The sequence below is a fragment of the Serinus canaria genome, chromosome 4A (genome assembly GCF_022539315.1).
Source record: "Serinus canaria isolate serCan28SL12 chromosome 4A, serCan2020, whole genome shotgun sequence".
Classification (NCBI taxonomy): Eukaryota; Metazoa; Chordata; class Aves; order Passeriformes; family Fringillidae; genus Serinus; species Serinus canaria.
Genome location: NC_066318.1, coordinates 18,102,313 through 18,125,431, shown reverse-complemented (window position 1 = coordinate 18,125,431; position 23,119 = coordinate 18,102,313). Strand labels below are relative to the sequence as shown.

Below are 23,119 nucleotides of genomic sequence, written 5' to 3'. Positions count from 1 at the left end.
TGTTTCACCCAGGTCTCTCCTTCCACCTCGATTGAAATAAATGAACAATCAAGCTGCAGTGCTGCCATGCCTGGCCGAGACCCAGCAGCAAACAGTCCTCCTTGACCCAGAAACAGAGGATGCTGGATTTTTGTAGGGGCTGCATTGGTTTATGAGGTGGGGATCTGCCAGGTGGGCAGGGACTTGATCATCAAACTGCATCCTCACGGTGTGCTCTGTGAGCAGACACAGCTCTGCCCTTGGTCCTTGGATGTGGCACCCAGCAAGTCTGAAATGCCTGTGGAGACATAAACAGAAAGGGGGAGAAGTCACGATTCTCTCCCTATTTGTTTGACCTAAATACATTGAAGTAACTGTACCCCCATGAAAGAGATAATTTCCTGACGCTGGAGAGCTTAACATCTGTTTCCTCCCATTTTTTTTCAGTGGTAGAACATGGTAACGGAAGAACTGGCGGGGTTTTCTTTCCTCTTTTTCTTTTGTATAGCAAGAGGCGCTGCATGCTTGGGCTAAATACGCTCTCCGAGAGCAGACAGGTTTCTCTCAAGGGTTATATGATCATTTGTTCTCTATTTTCTCTCCTTCCTGCCTCCCCCCGCCCCTCCTGGAGAGGAGCGGATACAGCGAAGCCCAGGCAGGACTTCCTTAGCTCAGCCGTGCCTCTGGCAGGCTGCGCCGCGTGCCCTCTCCCTGTCACCCCCCTTCCCTGAGAAACAATGGCCAAAGGCTCCTTCTTGTTTGTTATTTTGGATCCTGCAGAGGAAGAGCCGAGTGGAAGATCGTGTCCCCGGGGGCCCTCGGTGCATTCCAGCTCTGGCAGCGCCTGGCGAGGCTGTCGGCGCCTGGGCCGCGCCAGCGCTGGGGCTTTCACTCCAGCCCTGTGCTCCTGGGGGGGACACTGGGCTTGGAAGCAAATTTAGCACTGCTGAGAGGTGAGGGATGGAGAGCATTGGAGGGGTGTCTGGAGTCGCTGCTCCTCAGTGAGTGCAGATCCTGTCCTTGGAACATCCAGCACAGCGCAGGTTGTCACAGTGCCAGGAGGAGCTGGGCTTTCCTACCCACAGTTCTGACATGGTTTGAACCCCCAGCTTCTCCTTTGCACCTGGGGGGCACTGAGCCTCAGACTGTCTCTGCCTCTGGCTACAAAACCTCCAGGACGACCTGGGGTCTCTCCAGGTGCTGTGAGCCAGCGGCTCTGTGGAGGAGAGCACAGTGTCTGGCACGTGATCCTGTCTAGGCTGCCCCAAGGGCAACCCCACCACCAATTTCCTCTTTGTTCCTTTCAAAGGTTTGTTGTTTCTCAGGGCCCCAGTCAAAATAGTTCTTTCAGGTCACTTGATAGAAGGGTTTTACCATTTGCTTGGAACCTGGAAGATGCATGCTCCAGAATGCCACAGCACCAAGGGATCCTGGAAGCATCCTAGAATGGTTTGGGTTGGAAGGAACCTTTGAAACTATCTCATTCCACCCTGCCATGGGCAGGGACCCCTTCCCCTATCCCAGGCTGCTCCAAGCCCAGTCCATCTCGGCCTTGGACACTTCCAGGGATCCAGGGGGAAGCCACAACTTCTCTGGGCATCCTTTGCCAGTGCCCTCCTAGTGCTTCAGAGCACTAAATACATTTTTTTAAAAAGTTACTTCTGCTTGTTGTCCAAAACTTGCAGAATTCTGAAGAAGATTTCAGGAATTGTGTGGTGCCTGCCTGGCAAACAGCCTGAAGTGTGTGCTGTTAAATGAGTAGTTCATTTCCATCATTAGGGTCTCTTGAGAAAACTCAGCCTGGATCAGGCTAATCCTATTTCCTAAATGATGCTTCCTTTCTAGTAGGTCTTGCTACCCTGCTGCCTTTGGACCTCATGTTGTGGTTTAGCCTGGTTAAACAGACTGGTTTTGCTCCGCTCGTTGATAACTTGTGTAGGGCAGCTCAGCAGCAGGAGATTGCCCATGGAAAGTGTCACTCCCTGAGGGATGGCTTGTGACAGCCCTGATTGCTTGGGCCTGATTCAGTGTCCTTTAAGTCTCTGAGAACTGTCAACTTTAGTGGGTGTTCCCTGGGCCTGTGCTGTTATTTCTGCTGGCTGTCTGCTAAATCACACTGAAAATGAGCAGAATTGCTCTTACTCCCACCTGTATCGTGCAGGAAGAGCCTGTTGCCGAGGGAATATTGTGCAACCACGAGTGAGATACAGAGCACCTATTTCTTTCTTAGAGATTGGGATAACACAAAAAATATGGAAAGAATTTGGAGGGGGAGTCATGGCTGCAGATACAGATGTTTGTGTAACACACCTGGTGCCCTGGGCTGAGGATTTTATTAATCTCAGCTTATTCATCCCCCTCAGTGACCTGGAAAAGGAAAGTGAATTTTCAGACTGAAGGGCTGCTTTGGGAAGAGCAGGGCAAAGCAGGGACCCACACAGCCCCTGTACACTGGAGCTGTTGGCAGTGTTTGCTTGATAGCTGGAGTTTTATAAAATGGTCTTCCCCTCCAGGTGAGATTCTGTGTGTTTTGGAGAGCAAACACACGAGCCTTTGGTCTCCAGACTCAGCTGAGCCACCCTCCTTAGGCTCAGGTGATCTGTGGGCAGTGGAAGAGGTGGAAGGTAATTGTGTGGTTAAAGCCCTGCTTTAAGTGATGGTAGTCCCAGCTCAGCTGCTGGGAGGTGACTTGCTAAGACTTGACATCTGCAACTGCGGCTCAAGAAGTGGAAAAATAAACATGTGGTTGACAAGTGGTGTTGTTTTTTGACTAATAGCTGTTCCCACAGCGTTTCTTCAAAACCTCTTTCCCCTGCACCCCAGAAAGGTGAGCAGTGGTTCATCTGACACTCTCAGGGCTGCTTTCCTCCATATTCAAATTTTATTTTGTCATGATGGGCCTAAATGCCCCCAAGGCCCTGTAGTTTGGTTGGTAAAGCCACCTTTGCCCTGCTTGGCTGGGGGAGGCACAGGTTGCCCCAGGCAGCTGCTGCAGGTGTTTGCAGAGCGGTGGGTGCTGCCTTCAGCAGCTGCAGCAGGCAGTGCAGCAGAGCAGATTTTGGCTCCTGCTCAGAAACACTGAAGGAAGCTGGCTGAAAATTGCCTCGGGGGTGGGAGGTTTGCTCTGGGTGAGGCAGTGTCAGTCCTGGGGCTGGAGCTGGCTTAGGGGCAGTGCTGGACTGTGGGCACTGAGGAGGCTGTGCTGGGAGTTGGCTCTTGCCAAGGTCTGCCTCTGGTTTTGATGCCTTCAGTTTTAGTTTTCGTGTTTTCCAGATTCTGTACTGCATTAGTTCATAACTCTGAACTTCATATAAAGTGTTACAAGTTCTCCTCACAGCTCAGGCACACAGAACAATCCTTTTCCAGCCCCAGAACCAACACCACTCCAGCTTCAGGCCCAAAGAGCGCAAACAACAGAGAATTGAGGAGAGCAGTCTGGGAGGATGGGACTGCATCACCTGGAGCTGGAATTGGACAATTAGCCCCAAAATGGAAATGGACCAAAACTGATAAAAGTGTGAGAGCTCATGACCCTGGTCCAGCTGGGGTGCAGCCCTGGCTGGGCTCTTGTGCTGCCCAGGGTGAATTCTGTGAAGGCCTTTTAATAAATCCCTGCTTTATTCCTTTAACTCTGCCCAGCCTCTGCTCCAGGAGCCTCTCAAAGCATCAGTTTCAGTGTGTGCTGTCCTGCAGGTGTGACTGGGGGCAATTCAAACACCAGCAAGGTGGTTTTGAAGATGAGGAGAGGTTCAGGTGAGGCTGTGCTGGGAGATGGAGAGGAAGAACCAAACACTGGTCACAGAATGGGTCTCCTCTCTGCTTAGAGTGCTCGGGTCTGGCTTCATGGTGGCAGCTCTAATTTACATCTGTTTTAAAGCTGCTTAGAAAAAAAATAATACAACCCCTCCTTATTTAATTTTTAAGCCACCCATGTGCCCTGTGATTTTGGATTCTCTTGCTTCTCTGGGGAGGGCTGTGCAGGATCTGTCCCTTGTTATGGGCTCTCTTTTGCCTGCCACATGAGGAACAGCCTGTCTCCTCTGTGCTAGCATCCCTCCAAAGACTTCACAGGCAAGCCTCTTCCCTTTGAATCTTCTTTCCTCATGCAGGATCCACCCAGCCAAAAACAATAAAACATAAAACTGGAAAGAGAAAACAAACAAAAAACCAGGGCCGTTTGTGATTTCTGTCTTTTGCTGCCAGTTGGCTGCACGACTTGAAAGGACTGAAGTGCTCTTTTTTTTTTTTTTTTTTCCTCACCACTCCTTCCAGCCCATTCCAATGTGTTAGTCTTTAAGTTGCAGCAGGAATGTCTGGGAATAACTCACATCCCAAAGTGACAGACTGAGAAATGAGGAGCTGGTCTTCTCCTCAGGCACCAGATGGAGGAACTGTCCTGCTCAACCCTTGGTTTTTGGGAACAAAAGCTTCTGTGGTCTCTGCAGGGACCCATGGCAGCACAGCTCCAGCATGAATTTCTGCTGCAGGGTTTAAATGGAGACAGGTGGTGCTGAGGCCCAGAAGTGCCTGGGGAAGGAGGTTCTTTCTTAAAACCTCCATGGTGGTGGGTATGGGAGGCTGAGTGAAGAGACAGCTAGAGCAGAGCTGCAGCACTGTGCTTGGGCTGGGCAGCTCTGGGGTGTGACTGGAGGTACCCACTGAGCTGGGGGACTGCACAGGGTGTGTGGCAGTGGTGGCTGGGCTGGGGAGCTGTGGGGTGTATTTGGCAGGGCACATTTAGGCTGTGTCACTGTGGGGTGTACTTGGCTGTATTCCTTCAGGATGTGTAACTGAGTGGGGTGTGCTTGGCTGTGTACATTTAAGGTGTGAAGTTGTAGGGTGTATTTGGCTGTATCCAGTGATGCTGTGTCCCTGTGGTGTGTGTTTGGCAGTGCCCATTTAGGCTGTGTCCCTGTGGGCTGTGTTTGGCAGTGCCCATTTAGGCTGTGTCCCTGTGGGCTGTGTTTGGCAGTGCCTATTTAGGCTGTGTCCCTGTGGGCTGTGTTTGGCAGTGCCCATTTAGGCTGTGTCCCTGTGGGCTGTGTTTGGCAGTGCCCATTTAGGCTGTGTCCCTGTGGGCTGTGTTTGGCAGTGCCCATTTAGGCTGTGTCCCTGTGGGCTGTGTTTGCAGTGCCCATTTAGGCTGTGTCCCTGTGGGCTGTGTTTGGCAGTGCCCATTTAGGCTGTGTCCCTGTGGGCTGTGTTTGGCAGTGCCCATTTAGGCTGTGTCCCTGTGGGCTGTGTTTGGCAGTGCCCATTTAGGCTGTGTCCCTGTGGGCTGTGTTTGCAGTGCCCATTTAGGCTGTGTCCCTGTGGGCTGTGTTGGGCACGGGCAGTGCCACCAGCGTCTCCACCATAGCCCTGCGCAGAGGCAGCAGCACCTCACATGGTGAGGTGCTTTTTTGCCCTTTAATAAAGAGCAAAAATGGCCAGGAGCAGTGAATGGGAGATAAAAGAAGGTGAGAAGCAGCTCTGTGAGCTCTGAGGTTGGTGAAGTTGGTGAGGATGAGGTGCTGAACGGGGTTGTGGCCTGTGCAGGCCCCACACAGGAGCAGGTTCCCTGATGGGATTGGGACCTGTGATGGCTCCACAAGGCAGGAATGGGACCTCTGGGGGCTCCCTACAGGAGAAGGGGGATGTTCCTGGTAGGAATTGTAGCCTGTGGAGCTGATTCCTGGCAGAAATTGTAACAAGTGGAGGCCCCACACAGGAGCAGTTCTTCTGTCAGGAGCCGTGGCCTGTGAAGGCCCCACGGAGCCTGGGATAAGTATGAGAAGGAAGGACAACTATCATGTCCCACCCTTACCTGTCCCAGTTCCCAATCCTTCTGCACCCCGTGATGGGAAGTAGATCCCTCAGAAGATGGGGAAGTTGAGCCATGGTGGGTGGGGGTAAGACTTTGTGTTAGTTATATCTTTGTTTCTCGTTATCCAGATCGGTTGGCGATAAATCAAATTCCCAGGGATTGAAAAGGGGTCACTGTATTTTTATAGCAGCCCATCAGCTTTTTCCAATGATTTCCCCCCTTGCCTCAGGTGCGCAGCACAGTGAGTGGACATCTGGCAGCCCACCACAGCAGCAAACGCTCATTTCTGCTACCCTAAGCACATCTGGTGCCAAAAATGCTTGGCACAAGCCCTGTGGCAGGACTCAAGGAAAGCCAGATGACTGTTGTCCATAAAAAAGAGGGATGCTGGTTGTTTCTCTTGGCTGTGCTCTGCTTCTGTGGTGCTTCTGCCATCCCTGGGGGTCTTGTAGGTTGTCCCTTGTCGGAGGCAGACATGGTGGCAAGGTAGAAACAGACTTATTTGACTGAGTGCAAGGCCCATAAGATGCCCAGGGCAGTAGCTGCTGCACTAATAACCTTAGTTTTACCAGAAATAGCAAGTTTAAATGTTTTTAGTAGATATGGGGCCTGTTCACAGTGCTGGTGTGGCTTTCCTGCTGCTTGGGGGAAAATGGAGAGTTTCTCCATCGTCAAACTTATGTCTTGGGGGGCTCACTATTTCTTTCTTCTTCCTCCTAAGAGCAGGATTGGAAACTGAGGGAATTTAACCCTGTTGATTGCCTGGCATGTAGTTCTGCTTTCTAGACAGCAAACCCAGGACCAGCAGGTCCAGCCCCATGAAGCTGTAATATTGAGACAGGGCAGATGTATTCCAGTGGAAGGGAAGCTTTAGGAGCTGAGCGGGAGTTCAGCTATATTCCCACAGCTGATTCAGAGTGGTTTCCATTGCTGCTCTAGATGGGGGAACTGGATTTTTAATGCTGTCCACTGGAACTCACTTGAGGGGAACACGTTTTTTATAGTGTTGAGTGGTGGCCAAGCAGCTTTCATTGAGCAGACCGGTGCTAGGAGGGATTCCAATGCTGGTGCCATCACTACTGTATAAAAAACCTGGCTTGGATATTCCACGAGTTTTCTGATGTTGTAGTATTTTAGAGTTGCATTGCTTCCAGGAAAAGGCTCATCCTGACTTTTCTTTGAATGGCTGCCTGGAGAGACAGAGCTATTGGGAGCATGGTGCCAGTTCCTGGCAGATGGGGATGGTGGAGATGACAATGACATGTGCAGGGGCACTGACTGGAATTTCCTCTCTCCTTTCTGCCATGAACTCTGATGCATTTCGAGTCTCCGTGGCTTGCAAAACGAAGATGTGATTCATGGGATTCTGAGCATACTTTGTGGTAACTTTATTAGTGCAGGAAGTTTATTTGTGGTCACTAAGTGTTCAGTCATTTAAAGCAGATTTAAGTAGCTTTAAAATTTATATGGTTTGGAAGCAAAACTTTAGCCTCCCTGGAATCAGTTGGGAAAACCACCACCACCACTGGGATAAGGTTTGACTCGTGATGATTTAAGAAATACATCTTCTAAAAGTTTTCTGCTCTAATTGCATTTCTTTGTTCTTTTCCCTTAAAGTCTTGTGAAGAAAACAATCTGAGGACCATGCATCCGTGACTCCTGGAACCAGCCGTGAGCCAGGGCAATGGAAGTTCTAGAGGGCCTCCAGCGTACTGCTTCCGTGAGCATTCCCAATGGATGTGCCAGCAGGATTTCCCAAGGAAACATGGAGGGAGGGAGCACTGATGCCTTGGAGGCCTGCGGTGCTGAGCACTGCGCCTCTGGCGACGCAATCCCCGCTGAGCAGGAGGAAACACAAAGGTATAAGAAGACAACCAAGGGCAGCCGGATCTGGAATTTTGTCAGACGAAGGAAAGGACTCTCCACGAATAAAGACAGGCCCCAGTCCATGATTCTGCTTGGAGTTGCCTCTGAGGCGTCAGAATTAAAAAAGCCATCCTTCATGGACAGGGTACGCTCGTCAAAAAAGGGAAGATCCTCCAGGACACCCAAGAACATGGATTTGAGAGCATCCAGAGTGCAGGAAATGCGTGACCCTGAGGAGGACCTTCATGGCAGTGGGCAGAGAGCTGTCTACAGGGTTAGGAGGCTGGGCGATGGCCGGAGGCCCTCCCGCCACTCGTACGCGGGGTACATCGAGGATTTGGACTCTTCTTTTGAGGACATAGAGCTGAACATCAGCATTCCTGAACTTGATGCCACTGAAAGTAAATGTCTCAGGGATATCGGTGGCAGATTACACAGTGAGGATAATGATGGTAACTGCCACAGAATACCGGCCAGGAAGAGTGAGTCTTTGAATTTTGAACACGTTAAGAGTCCTGCAATTACAGAAGGGGACAATCAAAAGAGGTGTGCTGTGCTCCCACAGGAGAGCAGGAGAGGAAGGAGCTCTGATGTCTGGAGCTATCTGAAAGGAATTTCATTAGCTAGCAAAGATAATTCAAAGCTCCCAGATCAAAGGGCTGAAATCAATTTCCAGAACTTAGAAAATACAACTGATCATTCCGCTTCTTACTTTGACTTTGATACGAGATGTGAGGAAAATCTCAGCCAGCGAAAAAAATCAAACGGTGCTGCCAAAGCCACTCACTTTGGGGGTGTTGTGAGGTTCTTAACCAGCATGGCCGAGGCGGCTCGGCGGCTGCGAGGCTCCTCGAGGGCGTTCTCCCCCGATGAGAAGAGGCCTCAGCGCAGTTTCCGGGGCCGCAGGCAGGACGTGGCCTCCCCCAGAGAGGGCTTGGTTTTCGAGAACGAGAGCGCAAAGGCCTTTTGCACGGTGGGAGCCTGCCTGCAGTCCCCGGATTCAGGCACGTGGGAGAACCTGAGCTTTGAGAGTCTGGGGGGGAAGGAGTCCCTGCAGCACTGCAGAACCTCAGATGGGCTGAAAGACGTTGGTTCCTCTGGCCTGGACAGTGGCAATGACAGGCTTAATGAAACCTCACCTTCTCCCTTTGGGCCAGAGCCATCCATGTCCCACCAGGCAGAGCTTGCAGATGCCTCTTTCACTGAGCTGAACAGCAAAGACCCCTCTGAGGATCTGGTTGAACTTCCACAGATGACTCTGACTGAACCGATTGAGGACTTGGGCACTACTGCAGAGAAGACCCAGGACATGGCCAGGGATCTGCCACCTTCTCATGATCTTCCTGTGAATAGTCTGGATACTGTGGACCTGAGCTGTTCTTCAGCTGCCAATGGGGACTTTTCTGCAGAAACTGAAGTGCAGACTCACCTTCCACAAGAATCACCAACTAAATTTGATTCTGGAGATGTGGCTTGTGACCCAATGGTTGCTAAAGACATGGATCCATCTTCTGCAGTTGCTCAGGAGCTTTCAAAGACAGAACTGGATAATCAGGACTTGAGAAATCCTGAGCTGCCTTTGCAAAACTTGTCTGGAAGTGAGCCAGAGTTTCAAGACACTGGCAGTACCCTGGAGAGGGTCGTGGGCAGGGACCTGGCACCTTCTCCCAGTCTTCCTGTCAGTAATCTGGATGCTGCAGGCCTGGGCTCCTCTCCAGCTGCTGATGGTGCCTTTCCTGCAGTGACTGAGGCTCAGGCCCACCTTCCACAGACATCACTGACTAAACTTGATACTGAGGATGTGGCTTGTGCCCCAGTGATTGCTAAAGACATGGATCCATCTCTAGCTGCTCAGGAAATTTCAAGGACAGAACTGGATAATCAGGACTTGAGAAACCCTGAGCTGCCTTTGCAAGACTTGTTGAGAGGTGAGCTAGGGATTCAGGACCTGGGCAGTACTCCAGAGACATCACAGGTTGGGGGCAGGGATGCGCCACCTTCTCCTGATCTTTCTGTGAATAAGCTGGGTGCTGTGGACTTGGACCATTCCCCAGCTGCCAATGGTGACTTCTCTGCAGCACCTGAGGCTTTGATCCACCTTCCCCAGGCAGCTGTGACTGAAGAGATCCAAGACACTGTCAGTACTCTGGAGAAGAGTCAGGTCACATTCAGGGACCTGCCACCTTCTCACGACATTCCCGAGAATATTCTGGATGCTGCAGACATGGCCTGTTCTGCAGTTGCCGACGTGGACTTTTCTGTAGTGACTTTTTTAAAGTGTTCCACAGTGAAAAGGCAGGGTTTGGAACAGCCCGGTGGGCGCATTAAAAAGCGGGGAACCACTTCATTTGTGGAACAAAACTCTCTGGAAATCATGGACAGAGTGGAAGAGTTTGACTGCAGCACGGAGTGCAGGCCCTTCCAGGTGCACGTCTCGAGGATTGTCTCTTCTGGACGCCTCAAAAATGGAAAGGTAGGAGCAGCTTTGTAAGGTTTGCAATAAGACCACGCTGTTGTACATCTCCAGAAGCTGGTTTGCACTTGAAAGCTTTTTTTTACATCCCTCATTAGGATTTGCAGCTAAGGGGGTTGTTCTGTAAATAGTAGTAGCAGACACAGCTCTTAGATCAGTCTGAGTCTGAGCTCTTTAACCTCCAGAGCTGCTTCTCCTAAGACCTTTCGTGTGTATCGGTGTCTCTTGAAGAGCATGTAGCAGTTTATGTATTCCTAGACACTAGCTTTAGTTTTTTTCCTCTCTGCATTTAGGTTCATTGGAAGTAGAAGCTCCTAAGAAGAGGGGTTTTAAAAACAGAGAGTTTTAAGTGTGCCTTGGGCAAACAGAATTCAGTGATTGCACTTTGACCTCTGTGATTCTTCACCTTAAAGAGTTGTAGAAGTGATGGGGTGAGTGATGAATGAGAGGTGGGCAATGCTAGTGGCTCCAGTCATGGCAGGACGTTCCTGTCTGGTACAGGCAAGTCTTTCAAAGCCCTTAAAATCCTCAGAACATGTAAGTGGACACTGCATTTTCAGCTAGGTTCTGGGTGTTACAAATCTGTCTTGTCCAGCTTATTGCTATGAAACCTCAGAAGCCCTGTGGAGCCAGCATGAAGCCCAGCTTTAGGGTTCTTTGGGGTACCTGCTGGTTAGCTGAGGCTGGAATGAGGACTTTTTCTTTTTTCAAGGTGACAGGTAGAAAAATAAGGTTGATTTGTGAAGAAACTTTTCTCTTTTCCTGTAGGGTTTGGAGAGATGAGAGATGTTCCAGAGGTGGTGACACTGTTGCCTGTTGGAAAAGGGGTCGCAGTAACTTCTGAGCCAAGAGGGGAAGTGTTTGAAAATTGGCAGCAGATTAGAAATGGCTGGGGGAAAAAATCTGAACTTCTGACTCACAGCTAAAACAGGCAGCAGTACTGTTAGTTATTCCTGGTTTTGTTTTTCTGCTGTTTCTGTGTAATACAAAGAGTTACTGAAGCTCTCTGTGTAATCCCAGGCACTCCAGAGGAGTGAGTAGTGGTTGGTCATCACTTCTTGGGGTTTCTGGAAGAAACATTTTTAGGAGGAGCTTAGGAAAGCTGTGGTTTGATATCTCTTCACAGGGACCAAGCTGAAAGTATTCTGGGCAGGAGCAAGATGAGAGTGGCATGAAAGGATGGAGTGGAGCAGAGGGAAATACCAGCAGTCTTCTCCCAGAGCACCCACATCCCTGCTGGGAGGGCAGGGCCTGCCTGTCTGGTCCCAGAGCTCTCAGGCCACAATCCCAGCGCTCTCCCAGCTCAGCTGTGTGAACAGGAGATGCCCTAAGTCCCAGCTCAGCTGTTGCAGCTTACTAACATGACCAAGAAACTTAAATATGGTGCTTGAGATAACTGGAAGGAAACCTCCCCCGAGTTCCCGTGGAGTGTGGCGATAGCACACAGCCTCTGGGCTGCTGAGGCTTCCTCTGGCAGGGAGGGCTGGCTGCCTCCTGGGCAGGGCCTGCAGCAGGGGAGAGGGAAAGCACACAGCCCCTCCTGGGTTCTGGACACCTCCTGCACCCCTGGAACTCCCGCTGCAGGTTTGGCAGTGCACAGCCATCGGGTGGTGGCACCAAACCCAGAGAAAGGGAGGCTGAAGGAGGGGTCTCCTGGGCAGGAACAGCCTTGGAGTCTGCCAGCAGCTCCAGTAACAAATGACCTGAGATACCCCAGGGATTTGCTCGCCTATCTCCCATCAGGGAGCGGCACTCTGAAACACTTTACCAGAAATAAACATGGAAGAGGAGTAACTTCAGCCTGAGTGTGACAGCAGCAGCAAACTCCAGCCTCTTATTGTTTTAGGGCTCAGTCCATCTCTTTGCTGGGTCCTGTTTCTCAGGACAGTCACTGGCCCTGCTGCCTCCACTCCAGGCTGCTCTGATTAACTGTAGGATTTGTATTTCAAGGGGAATGCTCAACCGCAGGCAGGAGAAGGTGCTGCCAGGACAGGGTGGCTTGGCCAGGCCAGCTGCTCTGAGCAAGTTCCCAGCAGTTTTACAGTGTGTGAGCAGAGTGGGGCAGAAAGCATTTCCCAAACAACTTAAACATTACCCCAAGAAAAGCATAAAAGTGCCTGTTCCCACAGAGACTCCTGTGGGGAGATGGTGTGAGAAACAGAGGCTGGTGTAGCACAAGGGATGCTGGAGTGGGATTTAGGTGATAATCTGTACATTGGTTCTGTCAGTAGTGTAAATCTGTTTAGTTATCTGCAGTTAATGCACCTGTTTTTTGCTTTCCTGGTCTTGTCTTTTAAAATTCTAATGTCTTTGGGCAGGAGCTGAGTGATGATGTGGGCAAGCAGTTTGATAGGATTTGATCCTGGTGCTTTAAAGGAAATACATTGCAGCAGCATTTAATAAAAGCAGATGCAGAAAAGTAGAAAAGCACATCCCTGATAGTTGCTTTCAGACCCCATTCCAAATTCTCTTGTGTTCTGGGAGCTTGTGAAACAGTGGAGATAAAATGTTTTGAAGAATTGGAAGAACAGTAAAGGTCAAAACAAATTGTCACTGGGAAATGCATTACTCCGCTCATGCTGCTGAAGCTCTAGTCACAGTGCCATCCTTGTTCTGAGACATGGAGTAAAAGATGACATGGAAGCTTCACTAGGTTTTGGACAGTTTCATTTTCCATGACTCTGCTGAAGTGAATTATCCTCCTCCAACCTCTAAAAACACCACAGCATCCCAGTAGAGCAACTGCTGCTGCAGGAGGTCAGGCATAGCCCCAGGAGTTGTCTTAGAGCATTTCCAGTAGCTTGAGAAGATGTTTAGATGGAAAGCAGCTTTGATAAAATGTGTTTTGCAATTCTGGCCTTCCATCGGGGTTCCAGACTGGCTGGTGTGTCCATGGACAGGGTTTGTGGGTGATTTGATACCTCCTTTGGAGTGCCATGAGGAAAGGCTGCAAAATGGGTAACTGAATTCATATTTCAGCTATCAGTTTGGGGTTTTTAGGACCCAGAAGCAAGTGTCAGGTTTTTTTTCTAGCAGAGAGATCTGCCATAGGGTGAGGTCCCTGCTTGTCCCAGGGCCGTGACCAGGAGCATCTCGGAGCCTCTGGGCTCATGTCACCCTCGCCGTGACAGAGCAGAGACTTTCACCGCAGTCTTTCTGTGCCCTCTGCTGGCTTGCTTGGGAAATAAGAGGTTATTCTGATGGATCAGAAGGCCAAATCTTTTCCTCGGGGCTCAGAATTTTATCTCCAAAGGGTTTGCAGGCTGCAGCCTGCTTCTGGCTGTTCTGCACCAGCCCCCAGTTGGGTTTGAAAGGCTGTTCTCTGGGGGAATTAGGGTTGCCAGAAGTGTGCAAATGAGATTTCTACAGGCTTGTCAGCCTTGGCAAAAGGTGTGTGTCCCATAGGATGAGGTGCCAGGCTGATGGGATGCTGGGTTTGCTTTCAGGGCTCTGTTCGGGGCCGTGTGTTCAAACTCCTGCATCACTGCAGATGTTTCTCGGGAGCAGGTGTTGAGGTTGTTCCTCCGAGTCCTGGCCTTGCATCCAAACTGTCCCAGTGCCACAAAGGCTGTCCCTGGTGCAGAGCGTGCTGCTGCTCCGAGTGGCCCACAGGGATATGGGTGCTGTCAGGGCCTTAGGAGGTTGTTGGGGTTCCTGAGCCATTGGTGCTCCCTGTGGGAAAGCAGGAGCCTCTCGCTGCGGTGGGTCCGACTGGAAGCACAGCATTGCTGATTTGCCTGCGTGTGCGCGTGCCAGGGGATGGGTTTGCAGATCTGCTGCCTGATAGCTGGGGCAGAGCTCAGATCCTCCCACAGCTTTGGGGTTTGGCTTTAGTGCAGCTCCAAGTGCCTTTTCACAAAGGAAAAGTTCCCTTTTTTATCTGTGTTTGTGGAGAAATTGCAGGTGATGCCCACAGTGACTTTTGGCTTGAGATTGGTTTATTGTGGGAGGAGCTGCAGAGATGGGATTGCTGAGTGGATTTATTCCTTTCCTCCCACTGCTGAATGACACTGACCAGGAAGCAGTATCTGGGAGAGATGATCTTCAGAGCTTTCTTCATCCCCTGGTTATTCAGCTTCTGGGTTGTGTCTCAGCCTGCTGTAACAAAAGACTTTATAGTCCTTCCAAATTAAGAATTAGTACTTCACTTTCTAAATCCTGCTGTTGCCAAAAGAGTGCTGTATTCCTGTCTGCAGCGAGGTGCAATTTACTTGCAGAATGAAGATTTTGGGTATTTATGGCTTTTAATATGGTTGTGTCTGACAATCATTTTATTTTTAGAGGAAACAAAAGCTCTAAAGCCTGTCTTCAAGCTGTGCAGATTCTTGTATTCATAATAACCAGGAGGTGCTAGCAAAATCTTGAATTAAAGCCTATATTTAGTGCTGTCTATAGTGGGGTAGGGTTTTTTGGGAAGCATATTTTTAACATCATCAGGGAAAGGCAGGTTGAATTTACAAAGCTGATAGGCTTTGCATGTGTATAGAGCCAGCCATGGAACACATGGATAATTCAGATTTCCACATGTTTTCTTTAAACACATGCTGTGTCTTTCCTTCATCCCATTCCCAGCTTCAAAAGAGAAACCAGGGCATCAGAGTAGGGATGGGAAGGGGCACCTCTGGGCCTTGCTGGCCTTATGCTGAAGGGACTCTGTGTTGAAAATTCCTGGATGGAAGGTTTTCTTTGGCTTTTACTCTCTCCCAGCTGCTTTCCAGCCAAGAGAAGTGTACTGGCTCACTGGTTATGATGCTGGTGCTGGGAGATGGAGCCTTAATTTATCCACAGCTTTCTTCTGGGGTAATTACAGTCTGTCTGCTTTGTTCTTCATCTGTAAATGAAAATAACAGCACGTCAGTGAAAATGAGCTGCTGGAGTCTTGAGTATGGATCCACCAAGCCATCCCAGGCACCAGTTATTAGCAGGCTCCTGGAAGTGTGACAGATGTGTCTGTGATTGAGCCTAGAAACCTCTTAGAGAGGAACACCTCCTGTTTGCTTCCCTTGACCTTTTTCAAATGATTTTTCTTCTGATTTCTTGACTCTTAAGATTATACACAAGGCTTCCATGGTGTCACATGTCACAGAGAATAAGATGAAAAGTAGGAGTTGGAATTGTGATGTTTTTAAAAAGAACATTCCATTCTGCAAAATGTCACGGTACAGTTGTCATTTTCAGGAACTTTTCCTCCTGGAATAGAATAATAAAAGTTGGAGTGAGGAAAACACCAACATTTTTCCCACTTAGCTGTAAATGCTGATTCTTTGGATTAGTGTTACCAAGCATTAAGGTATAACTGAGGTATTTGACCGTTTTATGGGTGCTTCAATCAATCCCAACTGTTTTATTCCAGTAAATATTTTGTAGGCTGTAGATGCAAGGACATGTCTGGTTAGCTGTTGCCATCAGTGAGCTGCCAACCTGTTTGGCTGCTCTTTGCTGCTCCTTGGAAGCAGCCAGGCCTTGCTGGTACGGGGTCCTCAGCACCAGCTAATTCCTTCCCTGTGTCTGCTCCTGCTGGGGCTCTGGAATGGGAGAGCAGCTTCTACCCCAAAATGCAGAGCAGCAAGGGGGTCTCCATCAGGATCACTCCCAGAAGTTCCTGGGACACTCAGTGCCACTGGAAGTGTTGGGCTCAAAGCTGACCAAGGTCTGAGCCCCCTGCAATGGGGGCTGCACACCAGGGCCAGCGGTCAGAAAATCACCGGGTGCAGACTGCAGCGAGCTGTGCTGTGGTAGTTCTGTGTATTATTGTATGTCCTGTGCTAGCTTTGCCTGAGATTTGAGTGCTGCTGGTAAAACCCTCCTGTGCCCCTTCTCTTGGCAGCCGACGTCTCCCCCTGCGCAGCCGTCCCCGCAGGCAGAGCCCTTCAAGGCGCTGGTGGAGCGCTGCCGCTCGGAGCCGCTCTCGCAGAGCACCCCCATGGGGCTGGACCAGCTGGGCGGGCGCATGCAGCACCTGCTCCGCAGGCGGGGTGAGTGCTCTTCTCTTTTCTTCTCTCTTCTTCTCTCTTCTCTCTCTTCTCTCTTCTCTCTTCTCTCTTCTCTCTTCTCTCTTCTCTCTTCTCTCTTCTCTTCTCCCATATTCTAGAACCATGGTGAGTGCCTCTTCTCTGCCAGTTTTGCTTTTTTGGTGTCACCCAGGCTGCAGAGCCAGCCAAGGGCTGCAGGGGTGGAAAAGTCAGAAATGTGGTTTGCATCCGTGCTGGTTACATCCCTGACACCAGGTGAGGGAGCTCTGACAGCCACATGCTGAGGAGTTTCTTGCTGCCTAATAGGATCTTCTTGTGTACAGTGTGTTTATGAAATAAGGCTGTTTTTTCTCTCTGATGTCTCTGAACACAGTCCCCATAATCTGGTTATAAGAGGATGAACAGGAGCAGGCACGTGAGGTGTAAAGCTGTTCAGCAACTGCTATGTGAGTTTATATTTGGTGGTTGTCTCCTGGATTTCTGTCCTCTAAGAATCCTCTGTGGTGAGTACTCACTGAGTACTCACCGTTTGGAGGTGGTGAGTGATGGACACTGAAATCACAACTCAAATCTGATGTTTGGAAACACAAGAAGTGAAGGGTTTTTTCCTCTTGTGCTTGGGTACTTTTCATGATGAAGGAGGGAGTCTCATGAGCCAAAGACTGGGATGACCTCTCTGCATTTGTCCTGCTGACAGTGACACCAGAGAGACCACCATGGAATGTATTTGCTGGCAGGTAAATTGGCTGATGGCTGAATAGATGACATCATTTTCTGAACCTCCTAATTAAAAAGATTGATAATGAGAGAAAGAAAATGATTTCCTGAAGGGCCACTGCTGGCACGAAGGATCCTGTGATTTAGCGATGGGTGAGCAGGGAAGCGCTGCCAGGCTGTGCTGGCATCGCTCGGGAGTGCTCCGGGGATGCAAGCAGCTGATGGATGGTGGCAGCACATCAGGGTTCACAAGAGCTGGGGAGGACAAGACCAATTAGCTGCCTGTGCTGTTAATTGATGGCTCTGCTGCTGGGTGCAGTGGTTCCCAGCACAGGGGGTCACACAGCCCCTCAGAGTGAGCACTCCCTGTTTGCATGCTGCTCCATCCATCGTCTCCTCCTGCTGGAACCAGTGCCGTGCTGCAGCCTGGCTCTCCAAGAGTCTCCAAAGTGAAACGTGGGCTGCTAAAAATAGCAGCAGGCTGCCTGCATCAGCATTGAGGAAATAGGTCTCAGTGCAATCTCTCTCCCAACAATGCTGGAAGAAAATCAGGATGGCTGCCCAGGCAGCCTGCAGCAGCATCCCAGCCCTGCTGCGCTCTGGCCTGGGCAGGGCAGAGCCCCCACCTGCTTGGTTTGGGGGTCTCCTCTCTCCCAAAGCCTGGAACCATTTAGTCTGGTCTCAAACCCCTCAGGACTGACACAGTCTGAAACCTCTGCCTGGTGAGAGGTACGTCAGGAGATAGAAATTGAGCATTGTGCATCTTTTAGGGAAGAATTCCAGAACGTGGCTATTTTCTGTAGATCCTTGCTCCATGACTGGGATGAGGAGCCTCCAGGTGCTGGAAACACCTGTGGGGATGCATGTACCACATATGTGCACTGTGTGGATCACATGTACCTGTGCCAGCAGCTGCTCTGGGGGCACCAGTGGTGCTCAGCTCTGTTTCCTTCCCTCCAGCCCAGGGGTTGTGAAGAGCCTGATGGAAGAAGGGATTAAAATTTAAGCTTGCTAAATGTGGGAGGGAAAACTCTGGTCTCATACATAATGGCAGCTTTACCCCAAAAAAGAGAGATATGGGATGTGGAGCTGAGAATTTCAGTTGACTGGAAAAGTCGAGCTCATTTGCCTCTTTTTCACAAGCTGCTGTGTGCCTGGGTAGTGCCATCTGCAAGGCCAGGCTGGGGTCTGGTGTGAGTGGTATCACTCAAAGCTAGAGCAGAACTGCATCCACGAGGGCTTGGTCTGAAATGCTGGGGGTGAGAACCAGCCCAGTTTCCTTTAAAAAACCAGCTTTTATGGCCTTACCCGTTTCTGGTTTGTGTGTAAATTGGAGGAGCTGTTTCTTTTCCGAGGCCTGGAAAGGTCCAAGGTGCACTCACCTATGGACCACGGTGAGAGTGCAGCTGGGATTGCTGCTGGAGCAGTTGGGACCCAGGGAGCTGCTGCCCTGGGCACACTGGTGCAGGCTGATGAGGGTCTCCTGATCCTGGAGCTCCTGGCAGAGCATCCTGGCGCCACACCCAGTTGGGCTGACCCCACGTTGGGATGTGGCTCCTGGCTCTGCCTTTCTGTAGTATCCAAGCTGCACTATTTCTCTCGCATCCCAAGAGCACTGAATAAAGCACCTAAATATACTCTGTGCTCTCTTTTTCTAAAGGAGAGGTTGAATGAGTCTCTTGCAAACAATTTTGTTTCTTTCATTTAAAAGAACAGCCTCCGCCCCCAGCCTGAGCTAAAGCACAGCATTTATCTTTTGTCATTCCTTTTTATTTTTTTGTTCCTGTGGATTTTCTGCTGGCAGCTGAGAACGAGCAGGCTTCAAAGACCCTGAAGGTGCGCGGGAACTGCAGGAACGGCGGCCGTCGGTGGAACCTCTTCAAGCCTGGAGCTGAGAAGCTGCAGATCAGTCGGGTAAGGAGCTGTGTGGAACGTGCCCCTGCCTGCTTCAGGGCTGGGATTTGCCTGCACTGGGCTTTGTGTTTAGAACAATATGCCTGACTAACAGCTTCCTCAGTCCCCTGGTCCTTCAGCCACAGATGGGGATGGTTTTGGTTTGGTGTTATTTAGTAGCAATAAAAGCTCAGGTGCATTGTCTTTTCCCCAAATCAGTGTCCCTTCAATGTGCAGCACAGGCTGTTGGGCTGTCACTGGGCCTCCTGTGCCTGTGGCTGAGTGTTCCTTGCAGGTGGAGGGAACTCTGAAGTTTCCCATCGCCTTCAGATGTGCTCCCTGGTTTTGATGGGTTTATTTTTTCTCCTTCCTTTTTTAGCCCTGTGTCCTTTGGGTTTGGTGCTGCTCCCAGCACCATCTCGGTGACAAATTCATGTCACTGCTTCTTTCCCAAAGTGTTTTGCAAATATCGGCACAATCCACTTGTTTCTTTTTTGGTGAATGATGCTTCTAGTGGGGGAAGTAAAAGCTGTTGTGGGCCTGGGGACGTTCATCTTTTTCTCTGGGAAAAATTCAGAAAAGATGGCAAAAATGGTATAATTTGTCTGATACGTTTCCTTGCTTGGGTGGGGGTTGTTTTTTTTGCTGTGCCCTGTGTTTGAAGTCTGGAGGCTTTGGTTATTTGATGGTCTTGGTTTGGATTTGTGGTGCTCAGGAGTCTGGTTTCACTGGTACCCAACAGATCCAGATTGTCCCAAACCCAGCAGATTTCCCAGCCTGCAGTGTGATGCAGGCAGTTTTCTACTGAGTATGGCAGGAGAGGTTTAGCTCTTGTTGTTCCTCTAGGGCACAGGAACAAAGGATGGTCTGGGAGCCAGGAATTTTCCTGCTGGAGTGGAGAGGGGAACTGACCTTCTGTTGTGTCTCTGTGGCTCTTTCCCACCCCACTGCTGTCCTTCCTCACCAGCCTTTCTTGTATTCCTTTCCCCTTTGGTATTTGATGAGCTACCTTCCTGAAATGTGATTTCCAGGGGTCCCCGGCCTCTGTGTGTGCTTTTCCATCACAGGAAGTTGGCAGTGAGTAATGCTGACTTCTCTACCCTCCTTGGGTTGGGTGTTGCTTTCCAGGGAACATGTGCAGGGATGGGCTGCTGGATTTTTGGTCACTTTTGACTTTCTGGAATTCCATCTTGCATCACTTCTGTTTTCTTTGCTGAGCTTTCGTGGGCTGAGGTACAAAGGCAGAGGAGAGATAGACAAGGAGTTCAGCTCTTCTTTTTCTCTTCCTTCCCTTTGGGTCCTACCTTGCTGCTGAGACATGAACTGCTCCTTTCAACTCAGGAAAGCTGTTCTGGTTTCAGACAAGCTGAACATCTAAAGCTTTGAACAAAGTTTTCCTGGAAGATGAAATGATCCCTGTCCAATAAAGCTGTTTGTCCTTGGGGCCAGGATAAAGGCAGGTGACTGCAGAGCAGTGAAATATCCTGTTGTGCAGTGTGCAGGGGCTGCCTTGGAGTGTCTCAGGTGTGTTATCCATGAGCTGTGTCCCTGTTCAGGGTCTGGTACTGACCAGTGCATGGATGGATTTGGTCCTTAATTAGTCACTTTATTACACCTTAGTTAATCACTTTATTAATCCTTTAAGAGGAGCCTTGCAGCTTTCATAGCTGTCCTGGAGGCCCTCCTGGAAGCCAAGCTGCTGTTTTGACACAAAATTGCTCCTGAGTTATCTGTGCCTTGAGCATCCTAAAGCCAGGCCTGTTTCAAATTTCAAACAGAGCCCAGATTGCATCAGAGACCCTTAGAGAAGCTGTGGAAAACTGAAACCTCAGCAAACAAACACCCTGCTGAAGTTTGGGAAAGGTTAGCTAAGAAACTGCTTCTCCTGTGGTGATAGCTGGGAGGGATGTGGAGCTGGAAAGGGCAGTGAGCTGCTTATGGCCCCAGAGATCTGTGGGTGCTGTTTGGCTCAGACATGGCCGTGCCATGTGCCCCCCTGAGGCAGAGAATTGGCTTTGGGGAGGTCTGTTCAGCTTGTTTTTAAATCCTGGCAAGCAGGCAGCTCTGAAACCTTTGGTTTATAAACCAGAGGTGCTGTGCAAGTGCTGCAGGAGCAGGATACAGAAATGTGGTTCACAACGGCAGTGCTGGAAAAAAACCATCTGCTGTCACCTCTGCCCCAAGCTCAACGAAGATCTACAGGGCTGCACATCACCTCTTGGCCTGAAAGAAGTTTCTGCTCTGGCAAATGTATAAATTTGGGGTGAGATTTGTGGGCCTGAGTGTCTCTGGTCAGGTGCTTTCATTGACAGCTGACACCAGGGAGGTGGCAGAGCAGTGCAGAAAGGAGGGATTTATACTTCCAAGAAAGAGTGTTTGAAATCTGGGCACAAGCTGGAGAAGATTTTTATGGAGTAAATAAGGTTTTTGTTCCACTTTGGAGGTGGGAATACGAAACAAGCACTGGAGGGTGGTACATGTGAAGCCATACAATATTTTTTTTATTTCTCTCCTAATTTAAGAAGCAAGTAAAAATAAATAAGGTCAGACTTTTAACAGTTTTCAGTCTTTATTATTTTTCCCAGCGTACACTCTTCAGCCTGGAGAAAACTCTGTGTTGAAGCACTTTATGTGCAGAGCATTTTGGTTTAGCACTTAGGTCCCTTAGAGCCTTTGCTTTTATGGGAGCAGTTTGGCACAATCAGGACCAACCTGCAGGAAACCTCAAGGTGCCCTGAAGTGCAGGCTTTGCTGCAGCAGAGATCACAGAGTGCCCTGCAAGGCTGCCCTGACAGGACCCTCAGCATCTTTCCAGCCTCTGATTTCCCCTCAGGCAGGTCCTGCCAGCTGGGATGTGGCTGATCCTTGGAGCAAGGGGAGCAGTGAGTTCCCTTCTGCAGCCCCAGAGCATTGCTGGGAGATGTTTGATGGTCTGAATGTCAGAGGCAGTGGGTGACAGTCCCACCCTGACCCAAATCACTGGCCTCTGCTGCCCCTTTGAGGGAACTCTTTGCTTCTTCTTAGCTGCCCAGTCAAAATCAGCTTTTTCCAGACAGGTGCTCCAGGAGGAATCACAGAACCACCAGGTTGGAAGATCCTTTAAGATCACTGAGTCCAACCCATGCCCTAACACCACCTCAACTAAAGCATGGCACTGAGTGCCACATCCAGTCTTTTTTAAAAGAAGGGAGATTCAGCCCTTCCTGGAACAGGAAGCCTCCTCTCAATGTGTGTTAATTCTCTCTCTTACCTGAGAGTTTTAATTTCCAGCCTTTAAAGATGACTGCAGCCATTCCTGTCCTCTGCTCCTTCCCTCCCTTCCTGCCCTGTGTACTTGTATACAAGGGACTAAAGCCCAAATTTATATGCTGGAGGAAGCCAGCATATAAATGTTAATTAGCTAGACTGGAAACTTTGCATGAGAGGAGCTTCTTTGACATCCCCTATACTAATAATAGGCAGGCCTGCTGTGCCGAGGTGTTGAATATTCACAAAACCCACCCCCCAGCCTGTCCCTTCTCCTCTGGAAGTCAGGAGCTCTTTCCAGGCCTGGTGGGGAGTTGCCAGAGCAATGATGGTGGATGTGCCAGTCTGCAGCTCCCCAGAGCTAAATCCCCACTGCCTGTGTTTATGAGGAATAGGAAATTCAGGCAACGTGCAGCCTGCAGGAGAACAGAGTGAAGGGGAAGTTGATTTGGGTGAGAATGCTGCTTTGATATTCAGGGCCAGCTCTCCTGCCTGCTATTTTTATCCTCTCACATAGTGCTGAGTGGGCAGTTTGGGCAGAGGGGGGATTTTTTTCCCTCTGCCAAGTGTCCTGCCCTGTGTTCCTGTGTACTTGGGCAGGAAAGGGGCTGTGCTGGGGCTTCTGGGCTTGCAGCATCCTGGGATGTGAGTGAGATCACAGCCAGATTTTGGAGCCCCTGTGTCCCTGGGAACAGGCTGTGAGAAAAGCACAGTCCTGAGGCTTTCCTGGTGCTAATTAGTTTAAATATCAGTGTGGTGCTACAAGAGGTTTATGTGCATGTATGGAGGGCTGCCAGGAAAACAAATCCTCATTGTCTCTCTCCTCCCTCATCTTAAACATGGAGTATTTCTGCTGGCAGGGTATGTCTGAGCCATATATTTTGGGGAGAGCTGCTTTATATCTTGATGAACCTATTCTGTTGCTCTACTTAGCAGTGCTCTGAAGCCTTTATGGAGTTTTTTTTTTTTATATATTTAGCCATTTATAAATGTTTTTTGCAAGTTCTGAAAAACTCAGTGTGCTGTTGTTCAAATAAGTCAAAATTGGCTTGCTCATTTGAGAAGGAAACAGGGATTGAGCTTCATAATATTGCAGTGCTGTGATCCAGCCCCATGTGTCTGCATGAGGAGTGCCCAGGCAGGGTCCTTGCACCCCTGGCTGCAGCG

The 23,119-nt window shown here is 49.8% G+C and overlaps 1 protein-coding gene across 3 annotated transcripts in view; it reads left to right on the top strand.

The window, feature by feature from the left end:
* Positions 1-23,119, top strand: part of LOC103816329 (uncharacterized) — a 200,317-nt gene that overhangs the window by 15,836 nt on the left and 161,362 nt on the right. For all 3 annotated transcript variants that reach the window (XM_050974344.1, XM_050974343.1, XM_018914233.3), the window contains exons 2-4: positions 7,403-10,124; positions 15,952-16,099; positions 18,618-18,727. In XM_050974344.1, the coding sequence (XP_050830301.1) occupies positions 7,470-10,124; positions 15,952-16,099; positions 18,618-18,727 (2,913 nt within the window). In that variant the 5' untranslated portion in view covers positions 7,403-7,469. The remainder of the gene's footprint in view (positions 1-7,402; positions 10,125-15,951; positions 16,100-18,617; positions 18,728-23,119) is intronic.